At 33.3% G+C, this 13,907-nt stretch overlaps 2 protein-coding genes across 2 annotated transcripts; one reads left to right on the forward strand and one right to left on the reverse strand.

Annotated features, from left to right (window-relative positions):
• Positions 1 to 1,994: 1,994 nt before the first annotated feature.
• On the forward strand, positions 1,995 to 2,427 carry BDBG_16457 (uncharacterized protein; the record flags this gene model as incomplete). Its single annotated transcript, XM_031724403.1, has 2 exons — positions 1,995 to 2,323; positions 2,372 to 2,427. The coding sequence occupies exons 1-2, from the start codon at positions 2,131 to 2,133 to the stop codon at positions 2,425 to 2,427; spliced, it is 249 nt and encodes an 82-aa protein (XP_031576629.1). The 5' UTR covers positions 1,995 to 2,130.
• A 64-nt stretch (positions 2,428 to 2,491) lies between these two features.
• BDBG_01674 (serine/threonine protein kinase) lies at positions 2,492 to 3,706 on the reverse strand (the record flags this gene model as incomplete). Its single annotated transcript, XM_002626957.2, has 1 exon — positions 2,492 to 3,706. The coding sequence occupies one exon, from the start codon at positions 3,704 to 3,706 to the stop codon at positions 2,492 to 2,494; it is 1,215 nt and encodes a 404-aa protein (XP_002627003.1).
• Positions 3,707 to 13,907: the final 10,201 nt, after the last annotated feature.

Below are 13,907 nucleotides of genomic sequence, written 5' to 3' on the forward strand. Positions count from 1 at the left end.
CACCACAAGCTGAGATGCTTACGCTGTTGGCTACGGAGCTGTTTCATTTGACGCTGCGTTTTAAAAAAAAGGCATTTAGATGTCCACAACATTCTAAAAGCGGCTTTAGAGTACATAAATATTGGGGTTTGTGGTTGTATTCTCACAAAGTGGAATCAAATGACACCACTTTCTCATTTTTTTCAAGTCATGATTTCATTTTAAGATCTGATATATAGTCACTTTACATGTTTTTTTGATAGCTAGTCTCAGTGAGATTCACGCTAAGAAATGTATGAGATCAGATCAAATAGAATCAAATGTGAAATTCATAGTTCTGACAGCCAGTCTAATAAGATTAATTGAATTAATAATAAGACTATTAAAAATTCTGATTCTGATCTCAGATATAATTACACAGTCAGTCTAACTATAAAAGAAACTTAATTTAATTAATTTAAAAGAATTTAAATAAAAGTATCTAGAGTTTCTAATAGAGAATAATATTAGTGAATAAGATAATTTTTAAAATTAGTAATTATATAAATTGAATTCAGTGATAATATATATAATAATTGATTTTTTCAGGTTATAACTTAGAGTCTGTTCAGTGCGTTCATATGTACTCATTCTTTTTATATAAATCTTCACTTTTTTTAAAAAGTACAGTCTCAATATTATGACTGTTTGATAAGCAGAGTGTCTGTACTAATAATACAGCTGCTTTTTACAAAGTACAGAAGAAAATAATCAGATGTTTAGTGAATTGAGCAGCTGTACTTACATCTCTTATCAAGATCTTATGAATAAGCAGTATTTAACTTCAACAGTGTATGATGATGTAGAATAGTACTTTTAGAGACAATATAGTGTAGAATAGTGTAGAATAGTGTTCATAGTGAAGATAGTTAACTAATATTGATTAGAAAAAAGCTCATAAAAACACATTCTTTTTGAATGAAGTTCAGAGTCAGTTTAAAAAGAATATATTTTTATAAGCTTTCTTTCTTCATTTCAGAGCAGTGGAATAGTGTGATGGCACAACACTGGCTTGCTACTAATAATTGATAAATACACTATTTTTAATGAGATTCACTATTGCAGTCAAAAAGTACAGACGCACCGAACAGGCCCTTATTTACAGTGATTTCATCATTCATTCATTATTATACTATAATTTACAGCCCCGGTGGCTGAATGGTTAGTTAATGCAGCCACTCAGTAGTGCCTTGGCATGGGAAACCAAGGTGTGTGGGTTTGAAACCCGCAGGGGATACATTAAATCCGGAACCCAAGCACCTCAGGTTCCTAATAAATACAGAGGTGTACAAATCACTCCAATAAATCGCTCTATGTTCCTGGGCTGGGAAGTTATTATTGCATGTATCTAATTGTCACTCCTTTGTATTTTCCTATGTTCTTGTTATCTTGGCGTGGTCTCAACACCTGTATTTCCTCCTGTATAATCAACACTTGGCCTGTATTTAACATCACGCAAGGACTCATCATAAGCTCCGCTTGCATATGAGTATAATGGAAGAATAATAATAATAATAAACTATGATTTACAGCTCGGCGACCGTGTCGCTGATTGAAATGATGGAACAACCATAATCCGGTCGTGTAATAACCCTACGTTCTTCCCGTATGGAAATGGCGCCCAAACACGGAGGACGCCAAGGACGAACAAGATGACACCAAACACACAGACCATCCTGCATATCCTCTTGGAATGCCGTACATATCTTCGAGGCAACAGGGGAGTTTTTTATGGAGTCTCTGCATCCAATTCAGTGCGCAGACTTCGCAGGCCTGCCAAGTCAAATCTCGCAGCCAATCGGTTACTCGTGGTGGGAGCGATTTGAATAATGCAGGGATCTAATGTCGGTGTGCCCAAATTTTCCAGCCATAACAAACCACCAACTCCAGCTTCATGATCATATAACTGTATTGGTGGTTGGGCTCCTTCTGGTGAGGGGTAAACACCAAGTTGAGAAAGGGGCCGTGCGGCAACAAAAAAATTCCCTGTTGCGCTGCAAATATATATCGCCATAATATCGTTTAGCCAGAGCTCATCCAACTACGCTTCCAACCGAGCAAATAATAATTTCGCTTCCAGCCACAGAGATATCATAACATTTTCCGCTTGCAATGTGCAGCTTCAGAGTTCGAGTCCATAACTGCGGGCACTACCACAAGAACCTCAACCGACCCTGTGGAGATGCAAATCGCAAAAAGGAAGTGTGCGAGGCGGGGACCACCGAGCACGCCTCTACCAGCGGTTCGCCAAACTGTGGCATCAGTGGCTGTGACAAAAAACCGAATTTAAAGAGGGAAGGTCCAGGTAAGGCTAGATTTTGATGGCCTTAATATACTCGCTGACTGTCCGAAGGTCCTCGAACAGACGGCGGATTTGACGAAGATGATATTGAATGGGCTGATTATTGAGGCGAATCAAGGCAAGGATATTTCGGAGAACAATATTTTGTGATCACACTAGTTGGATTGGTCTCTATTGGCATGAGCGGTCAATGTTGTCAATCCCAAAAAGCTCCAAGATAGCCTCGAACATACTCATGCGTCCATGCACGCTCTCTACCATTAGGCGACCGGCAATCCGCTTCAGTATCCTTGTAATAGGGCTATCTTTTGCATGCCGAACAAGTTCTGACAGAAACTTTCCATATGCCCAGGTGTCGTTCGATTTACGCACCCCATACGGGAGTTCGTTGGGTGATATCTCATCTCGGATCTCGGGGGCACGCCAACCGTGTGTGATTCCGCCAATTCCACTGATGTCAATAAGAACTGCGTTTCCATCCGCATCAAGAACAACGTTCGAAGGCTTAATATCCATGTGGGTTTTTCCAGCCGCGTGAAACCGGTGTAATGCAGTAGCGATTTGTTTTGGCCACCTTTCCCAGGAATGTTCAAGCAGGCGATGTTCACTCAAGGCTCTCTGGATAGAGCCACCACTGTAGAATTTGAGCACAATACCAGTGACTATGAGAGGCTGATCTCTTGTGTTAGACGTCATGTAAGGGTTTGTAGATACTGCGATGCCGGCGGCTTGCACAATATTCGGCACGCCTCGAAATATCTCAAGGTTTTCAAGTTCTTTGCGAATGACCTCCGTGTCATGAGGCTGATAGAGGGGTCGGTTCACGACCTTGAGGATGTATGGTATCTTGCTGTTGACATCGAGAACCTGGAAGACTCCGTCCGTAATTTCAATCTCGTCACAAAGATCGCTTGAGTTGATACATCGAAAGGAGGGAAATTCATCGCATAATGGATAAATGACTCGCAAAGGATCTTCCTGGATGGTACATCTCAGTTTTGCGGCGATCTTGACGAAAGGATTGCTGGTAAATTCTTCAGATGCATGTATAATGACTTTGGAGCCCTGTCCTCCATCATCAAGGATCAGTTCCGTAACCGTGTCATCAAGAAGAGGAAGAGCGCCATAGTCTATGAGTCTGACAAAGTTTTGGAACTGTTTGCGACGTTCCTTTTTTGAAGTCCTATGTTTTATTGTTGACTCATTCAGTATGCCGCCGCGAAAAGTCACCTTTATCCACCACTTTGACTCTCGAGAACAGTAAACCAAAGTCTGCGAGCGGTAGTTTGGCTCAGGCTTTTCTTCCACAAGATAGTCCTCATTTTCACTGTATGACTTGAATTCAATCGGAGTCGTCAAAGAAATAGGCAAAGAAACAGCCGGCATCTCGGTTCGTAATGACAGGACTGACGAGTTCGATGAAACAAGGATTTGATATCGGTTTCGACAGCTTTCGTTTGGGTAATGTTCGTGTAGGAGCTTTGGGATTTGGTTTGGAATTTGGTGAGAGCTGAGACTTCGGCTTAAATAGAGGCCTTATCTGCCTCTCAGGACGCTTTTAGGCGAGCGAAGAACAGCAATTCGACGAAGTAGTACTGACAAGTGTAATGAGAAAGGGTGCGGAACACCAAGTGGAACGAGAGACTGAAGGAACCGAGGTGAAAGTGTCAGGTCACGTGATCTGGCTTACTAATCCTTCCCCCATATAACTTTCCACAAGCTAGCAACCTTTCAATCACACAAGCTTTACACCTTGCACAGGTTATGAGACCTGTTTTGTGCAAAATCGCTGCCAATTCAGTATTCCTTGTCAATATAATTATTATTTTAACTACTGCTTCATTTGATACATCTATCAGATGTTAAAATCATTTTATTCTATTAGTATTGAGATCTTGTTAATCAATCATACTACTACTTGCTTAAAAAAAAGACTTGCAGAAAATGCATCACATTGTAAAAAAGTAAGAAAAAGAGAATAATATTGACAAGAATTCAATAAATAAATATGAAGAATTCAATAAACAAATACTAAGATGATGAATTTAACACAATCTTACTTATATACATGTTTATAATCTCATGTTCTTTTCACTGAATTAGTTGATGATAATGATTCTTCACACTTATACTCTGTCAGTGAACATTCTTCTGAATTATTTAAAAGCTTCATTGATAAATACTCTGAAACACTCTCTTAATTTAAAGCTGGTTTGAATACAGCTTCTGATATAATCAGATTAGCTCTCTGATCTACTAGATAACTTGTTAAAGCTAATTCTCTTAATAAGAATAATAAACACTCAGATGTCTACTGTTCAGATGAGATAATATCAGACTAGTAGATAAAACATCTTAAGATAACATTTAAAATGAAGAAGAAGAAGTGAAGAGTTCTAGAACTTAAATTATAACTGAAAAAACTCTGTCAATAGAGATTCTCTACAGATTAATTATAAAATATTAATAATTATTCTGTTATTATTTTAACAGTTACATGAGATTCTAATCTCAGTGAATGATTGAAATTCAATCTTTATAAACTGAATAGTCATGTTAATAAGAAAATCTCTCAATTCAAGAAAGATGTTAAGAATACTATGAGATTATTATTATTATTATTATTCTTCAATTATAGATATATACAGTCAGAGACTATAACATCTACCTGAGAACTTTTAGTTCTCAGAGTTTTTCCTATATCTATAAAGTTAACTATTATACATTCATCAATTTCAGATATACAAAATCAGAAAATTCCAGTCAAAAATATAAAAACTGTTTACAAATTGCAGTATTTTACCATGTTCTGTGTAAGAGGCCTACGCTGAATAGATCAGTATAATATTATAGATCTTATATAACACAGAGAAAAACATTAGAGAAGGAAAAGAAAGAGAAAGTGTAAGAATCAGCAATTGAAGTGAATATTTATACATTATGTGATGATGTACATAGTGAGGCTTCAGAGTGAAAGAATCTATACACATTTGTGATGGCCGAGAATCGGTGATTGAGAATGACTTCAGGGCGGAAGAATCTATACATGTTTGTAACAGCCGAGGATCAGCAATCAAGAATGGCTGAGAATTGAAGCATACACATTTGAGAATGAAGTAGTTGAAATCTGTGAAGTGTAATGAAATAGTCTATATAATTGATCAGGTGCAGCTTATCACATTAGTCTCTTTCTTTCAGAAGTAGTTCTCATTGATCAAGAACTACTGTTTTGAATAATACAGAACTCAGAGTTCAGATCAGTTAATCATAGCTGACTCATTTCATAAGATATTATCAGCTGCAGCTGCAGAGTCTCTCATTGAGAATATTCTCAATCTCTTACTCAAGCTCATTATCTTCTTCTATAATGCCTGACAGCTGTCAGTTAAAAGTCAGTTAAGAAGAGAACAGATCAGTGATAGTACAGCAGAGCAAGCTTGTATAAAAGACATTATAAATCTCTAATAATGTATTAAAATAATAGTTATGACTATCTAGAACTTCTATCACTTTATACTTAGTATAATAGTAATTCAGTATATGAGATGAATATGTAATCTGTATATTCTTAAGATTCAATTATATCAAGTCTTCTATCTTATATTATTCAGTGAGATCTCAGTGAACATTGATTTAATTCTCTTAATCTTGTTTCACAGTTGTTATGAAGATCTCTACTCAGTCATAGATATCTCAGAGCTTTATTACTATATAATCAGTGATCTGAATTGAACTGTAGAGATTTGATATGAACTGTGTAATCTCTAGAAGATTCAACACTTTCATGTAATAACTGTGTATAAGAAAGAACAGACTTATATCTATTAAAATAACATCTTATTCATTAATAGTAATCTCTGTATATAGAAGCAGATCATATCAATCATCTTATAAGTAATTATAAAACTTATAAAGATAATTCTTTACAGTCTGAATTATTTATTCTAATGCATCATCAGTCTCAGAGTGATAGATAGTTAACAGATAATATATAATCTTGAGAACTTAATAGATTCTTATTCAGAGAGTACTTATAAATTAACAGTCTTAATTCAATACTATAAATCTCAGTAATCTATATATCTGATAGAATAGACTCTGTAGAAAAGCTTCAGTAACTTATTCAGTATTCATCTTATTATAAGATTCTAATATTATACTCTTACTTAATCAGTTCACAATGATCAGAATGTTTCTATAATTCTTACTCTCAGAGAGATTAATAGCAAAGTCAATTATTATATCTCATCAGATTTTATTAGAGATATTAAGTGATTTCAGTAGATCTTTTCTACAGTTCTTTTATAAGATGATAGAAGAATAACAGTTATAGTTTCAAATGAAATATCTGATACTGTTTAATATCTTAAGTTAGTAGAACTCTTAAGAGACTATTCAGTACAATTGTTCATGATTTAGATGATTAATTATACATAAATCATGCATCTCTTACATTATCTGAGTGTGTAAGAGTTTGAAGTGAGATTGAAAAAGCTGATTGGAAAGCAGTTGAAGAAAGCATAAAACTGTTAAAATCTGAAAGACAGAATGAGCTATATTGGAATTCTGGTCAAGATATCTCAAATGAAATGCTTGAGAATAGAGTGAAGCTTATTACATCTATTATTCTAACAAGTGTTAGAGATAATATTTCAAAAAGAAAATCTTCTGAGTATTCAAAACCTTGGTGGAATGAGAATATCTCATCTGAAAGAAAAGAATTAGCTACTGCTAGAAGAGATTGGAAGAATGATGTAATATCTGATGAAGAGTTCAAAGCTGTCAGAAATGAATATTTTTCAGATATTAAAAGAGCTAAAACAGACTGCTGGAATAAATTTCTTGAAGAAGCACAAGGAAAGGAAGTTTTTAAAGCTTTTAACTATACTAAAACAAGAAGTGTAGCAAAACTTCCAGCTCTAGAATATGAGTTTCAGAATGAATCATATACAGCAAACTCTTTTGAGGAAAAATGTCAAGCTTTCATGAGAATTCTCTTTCAGAACTCACCAGATTCAGATTCAGATTCAGAGGAAGAGAATATATCACTTCTCAACTACATTGATGAAAATGACTGGGAATGGCCTGATCTTACACAAGATGAATTAGAGTCAGCTATCTTCTCAAGTTCTGTTAAAACTGCTGCAGGTCCTGATTCAATTAATCACTTGATTATTCAAAATACAAATTCCTACTTAAAGAATGAATATTTTGAGCTCTTTTTCAATCTCTTGAAAAATGGATATCATTCTGAATGCTGGAGAGAAGCCACTGGAGTGATTCTTGCAAAACCTAATAGAAAAACTTCAATTCCTAAGTCATATAGAGTAATATCTCTATTGAACTGCCTAGGAAAGGTTTTAGAAAAGATAGTAGCTACTTGACTATCTTTTATAAGCTCTATAGATGATTCTCTTTTATTCAGTGAACAAATGGGAGGTAGAAAACAGTGTTCTGCAATTGACACTGTTCTCTCAGTTGTTTATAATATTCAAATAGCAAAGCATGAGGGTCTGGTCTCAACTGCAGTTTTTATTGATATAAAAGGAGCATTTGATCATGTTTCAAAGTCAAAGTTAATTCAGACATTGAAGATATTAAAACTGCCACTTTCTCTAATAAAATGGGTTAACTGTTTTATGTCTAAAAGAATTATACAACTCTTCTTTGATGGAATGAAACAAGACAAGACTGAGATAAAAATAGGAGTACCACAGAGGTCTTCAATCTCACTCATTTTATTTGCAATATACACTGCATATCTATTCAAAAATAGAAATATGAGAATAGTGCGATCTCTGAGTTATGTGGATGATATTGGTCTAGTCTACAGCTCAAAAACTATCAAAGAGAATTTGAAAGTAATTGAAGAAGCTGCAAAGGAAATCTTTGTTAGAGCAGATATCAATCAAATTCAATTTGATATGGATAAAACTGAGTTAATTCATTTCTTTTCTAGATTCAATGAGAAAGAACTATCTCTAACTCTTTTAAATAGTGAGATTAAACCCAGTGTAAATGTCAAATGGTTAGGAGTATGGTTAAACTTCAAGTTGAACTTTAAATATCACATTCAACAAAGAACTATCAAGGCAGAAAGACTATTGAATAACATAATCAGACTATCAAATACAGAGAGGGGTCTATCCTTCCAGGCTATGAGACAGTTATATATAGCCTGTATTACATCAGTAGCTGATTATGGAGTTCAAGTTTGGTGGAATAATCAAGGGAATTTCACTGAACTCTTTCAAAGTCTGCAAAACAGAGCCTTGAGAAGAATTCTGAGAGCGTTTAAATCATCTCCTATTAAAGCAATGGAAATTGAAGCTTCAATTCCTCCTCCTGCTATTAGATTTGAAAAGGCCTGTATGAACTATGCTCTGAGAGTTGTAAAGATGAGCTCAAATCATATAATCAGAGAAAGAGTCTCTTCTTCATTTCCATCAATTAACTCTGGAAATGAACTGGATTGGAATAGATTTCTTGATTGGAATGAAAATAATTCTTCAAAGAAAATGTCTTCTCAACTGTACAGACTATGCTCTCTGATTAAAAATCAATTTTCTTCTTTAAATGTTGAAAAAGTTGATCATGAGAAGTTATCTCTCTGGAGAAAAAAGCTTGAATCTCTTATAGACTTACAAATAAGTGAACTATCAAAAGAGAAAGAATATGAACAGCATTTGAAGAGAATTTCTACAATCAATATAAAAGACTCTATTCTGATTTATTCAGATGGCTCAAAAAATGAGAACTTGAATAGATTAGGCGCAGGCATTGCTTATACTGAAGATAATATTAATTTTATCTCAGATTTCTGGAATCTAGGCTCTGAATGTGAAGTCTTTGATGCTGAACTATTTGCAATGGTGAAAGCTTTCAAACTCATTGAAATAAAATCTCATAAAAGAGGAAATTGTTTGAAAGAGGCATGAATATTCTCTGATAGTCAAGCTGCTTTAAAAAGACTTAGAAATAGTCAGATTCATAATGATCAAATGAATCTTGAACTGATCTTAAACTCTGTTTTAAAAATTCAAAAGAGAAGAATATCAAAGCTGAGAATTCATCTGCACTGGGTTCCTGCTCATATGAATATTCATGGCAATGAATTGGCTGATTCAGCTGCAAAAAAGGGTGCAGAATTAAGCAGATCTATTCAAAAAATTGTGTCCTGGTCTTTTATAAAGAGAAAAATAAAAGAATCTTGTTTAGACAAGTGGAATGAAAGCTGGCAGAAACAAAAGAAGAGTATACATTATTCAAGATTTGAAACAAAACCCAAGTGGAAATCTTGTTCAATTAAATGTAAAAAGAAAATATTCTCATCTATAATACAGCTGAAACTAGGACATGGCTATTTCAAATCTTATATACAAAGATTTGATGATAGATTTGACTCAATAGAATGCTCATTCTGCAATACAAATGAGAATTCTGAGCATATTATAATGCACTGTGCATTATACAATAGTCTCAGAGCCAGATTGAAAGAGAAGTATGATCTAAATCAATTAAATATGAGATTCTTATTCTCAACTGAGACAGGAATTAAATACTTAATAGACTTTCTATCAGAAACTCAAGCAGCTACAAGAAAATGGCTAAATTCAGAATTATCTGAATATGAAGAGGAGGAAATCAATCAGATATAGTCTGTTAAAACAGCTATACACTCTCTTTTAATAATTTGTTTTGTTATAGTCTCTCTTTACTTTATCTTTTTCTGTATCTTTTCCTTTCAATTTCTTTCTATCTATCTATTTAATGTGTCTATCTTTGAGACTGTGTTCTTTCTCTCTTTTCTTTTGTCATGATATTGTCAAATGGTTTCAAAGTATCAAAAGATGTTAAAACACTGCAATTTGTAAACAGTTTTTGTATTCTGAGCTGGAATTTTCTGATTTTGCATATCTGAAATTGATGAATGTACAATAGTTAACTTTACAGACATAGAAAAAACCCTGAGAACTAAAGTTCTCAGGTAGATGTCATAGTCTCTGACTGCATACATCTATAATTGAAGAATAATAATAATAATATAAGTTTGAAGTGAGAGACTCAATATTGTTTATAAAACTGTAGAGTGTTATTGTTATTAATTGAGTATTCTGAGATATCAGTTCTTATATATAGTTCTGATGAGAATCAGAGTGCTTCTTAATATACTGCTTCAGTGAGCATTTAAAGAAGTTCATCAGTTTGAGCTGTTACATGTCATAATTCATTCAGTGTAGATTTGAGAGAAGTTAAGATATCAGTATCAGTATCAGTTCAGAGAGAGAATATTCTAATCAGAGAAGTATGTATAGTGTCATGAGCTGTTTTATCTTGATTAACTAATATCTTTGAATTCAAGAGTCAGTGCTCTCAGTTCATTCAGTGAGTATCTGTTACATTAAATGATATATCTTACTCTCATTGTGAGAGAGTATCTGTCATTGAGTTCTGACTGTCAGAACAGTAGTGTATTATAAAATGAAAGTGACTTAAGAACTCAGATCATTGTATTTGTCATTCAGTGAGTTTATAAGTAGTTATAAAGTACTTGAGATTCTTATAATCTGTGATTATCTCAAATTCAAAGACACTTCAGAGTTCAGAGTCTCATTCTTCTAGATAGTATATAATTATAAAAAGTTTCTTATCATAGATCTCATAGTTGCATTCAGTGAGATTCAGTTTCTTAGATATAAAGATACATGATCATAAGACATCTGTATTATTATATTACAATATAGCTTCTTCTGTGATATAGTTAGAGAAATCAGCTTCAATAACTGTCTCATGATCAGAATTAAATATTATTAGCAGAGAGGTATTAATGAACATCTTCTTTATCTGTATAAATGCAGCTTTGATGTCTGCTAATTATTGAAATACTGAGTCTTTCTTAGTGAGTTCTATAAGTGATCTCATGATATCTGAGAAGTTTTGTATAAATTGCTGATAGAAGTTAGTAAATCTGATGAAGCTTTATACATTCTTCATAGTATGCAGGGCCTCTCATTCAAGAATAGCAGAGATCTTCTCAGAATTCATTCAGATTCTCTTGTCAGCTTCTATGATAAAGTCTAGACATTTTGTACTTTTAATCTCAAAATCATACTTATCTATGTCTATCAGCAGTCCTGCTTTCTGTAGTTATTATAATATCTTTTACACATGTTCTTGATATTCTTTCCTGAATTCATCAGTGAAGATGAGAATGTTATTGAGATATATAGATACAAATTTATCAAGGAAGTCTTGAAATGCTCAGTTGATATACTTCTGAAATGTACTGAGAGTGTTAGTCAGTTCAAAGAGTGTGACTACTCATTCAAAGAGATTATATCTTGTTTGAAATACTGTAAGTTACTCATCTTCTTCAGCAATGCAGATCTTATAAAACACAGTGATGATATCTAACTTTGTAAATTATTAAGCTTGTCTGATATGAGCTAGAGTTTCATTGATAAGAGATAAAGAATAACAGTTCTTCTTTATTAATCTGTTCAATTCTTGATAATTCACACAGAACTGAAGTTCTTTATCTGATTTCTTTGCAAAGAGAATAGAGACTGCAGTGGAAGAGTTGCTAATGTATATGAATTCTTTATTCAACAGATTATTGAGTGTCTTTTGAAGAAGAAGAAGTTCATCTCAGAACATATTATAAAGAGAGTCTTATAATAATTCAGAGTTCTTACTGTGTTTCTTTTTCAACTTGATACTGTGATTCACTTCTGAATCTTATAAGAGAGGTAGATTTATAACATTATTATCTTGTCAGAAGACATCTAGATATTCATGATATTATTAAGAGAGTTTCATACAAGAATCTGTTATTGTAATACAGAATAACTTTTCTAGAGTCTTTTTGATATCAATCAGACTGACAGAATAGATTGACACATGATTCTGCTGTCAGCAATCTTGTTGATGACTCTGTCAGTGGTTTTGATGATGACTTCTTTTTCAGAGTATTTCATAAGCATTGACAGAGATCTGTGTAAGATTCATAGTCTTGTGAATATCATCTTCATAAATTCTATCATCATTAGAGAATATCAAGCTCCTGTTTCAAGCATTTAACAAGATATCTTGTTCAGATAGCTAGACAAGTTCTAACATAAGATTATAATCAAGATTATCAACTTCATATACATAGACATCTTCATATTAATATTCTCTCACATCTATGTTTAGTTTTATCATGTAACATATACAAATATCTTTTAAATCATCAAATTCTGCAAGAAGTCAGAGTTTTGATAAGAGAATATGCTGAAGGTTATAATATCTTATAACTGAAGATTTTATCATTACATAGTAATATAGACTGCTGTCTATCATGGCTTTCATATTATACATGTTATCAATTACAGTAGATACAAGAATTACATTTATTGTTATTTTCTCTTCAAATTATTATTATCTGATCTCTTCAAGCTTCTATTTATGAATTTGAACAGAAGCTAATCTTTTCCCTGTTTCATCAGAACATTCTTATAGTTATCTTCTAAATCTTTCTTCACTGCAATGTGATTGACATGAACAGGCACTGATTCATTCTTTGAATGAGAAGGTGCTGATCTTTCTCTTAATTGAGAAGATGCCAGTCTTTCTCTTAAGTGTGAAGACATATAGGTTGATCAGCAGTTGAAAGTGATGTATTCTAATCAGTTACAGTTAATGTATACTTCACATTGATATTGATCAGTGACTTTCTTGAGAGTGATCTCAGAAACTCAGAAGCCTGTTCAAACAGTAGAAACTCTTGCTTATGTATAGATATTTAAATCTATTCAGTTCATAGCATCTGCATTATTGCTGTTCTTCAGTGCAGATGTATAAGTGACTGAAGTGTAACATCTTCTATCACTGTTCTGTATACTCTTGAGCTTGATAAGACAGTCATTCAATGTCTGGAGCTGTGTGCAGAAATCTTTATAAGTCTGGTCTTTGTCTACACTTATAAGAGTCTGTAAGAGTTCAAAAGTGAATGTCTTCTTGAGCATACTAATCTTCATTCAATTCTCTCAAGATTGATTACCTGCTTCTAGAATCTTGATGTCAAAGTCCGGAATGAATGTTGTAAGAGAAGTGTTTCTCTGTCAGACACTCTGTAATCAATCTAATACTTTCTGTTATATAGCAGTGTCTCAGAACAGAATATCAAGATATTTAATAATGTTATCAGATGTTCATAATGCTGATTCACATGCTTTTATTCATGAATAAAACTTTATTACATGCAATTCTTCAATTATTCATTGATATATCAATCTTAATTGATTAATGAACTGATGATATCTTCATCTATACTCAGTTTTGTGAGCATTTCCATCCTTCATGATGAGTAGAGAGTGAGATTGAAAGTATTAAAATATATGAGAGTATCTAAGCATTCTTTCAGTGCTTTTGTATTCAATTCTGTAGATGTTGAAATTATATGAGTTCTTTGTTGAGTTAATCATTGAATCTCTTTATATTGAAGTTGTTAAGTTGTATGCATGTCTGCTATCTGTTACTGTTGTAATTTTAACATTGCTCAGAGTCACTGTGATATCACTTCTATACTCACACTTGAGAGTTCTTT

The sequence above is a fragment of the Blastomyces gilchristii genome (genome assembly GCF_000003855.2).
Source record: "Blastomyces gilchristii SLH14081 genomic scaffold supercont1.3, whole genome shotgun sequence".
In the NCBI taxonomy this organism is placed as follows: domain Eukaryota; kingdom Fungi; phylum Ascomycota; class Eurotiomycetes; order Onygenales; family Ajellomycetaceae; genus Blastomyces; species Blastomyces gilchristii.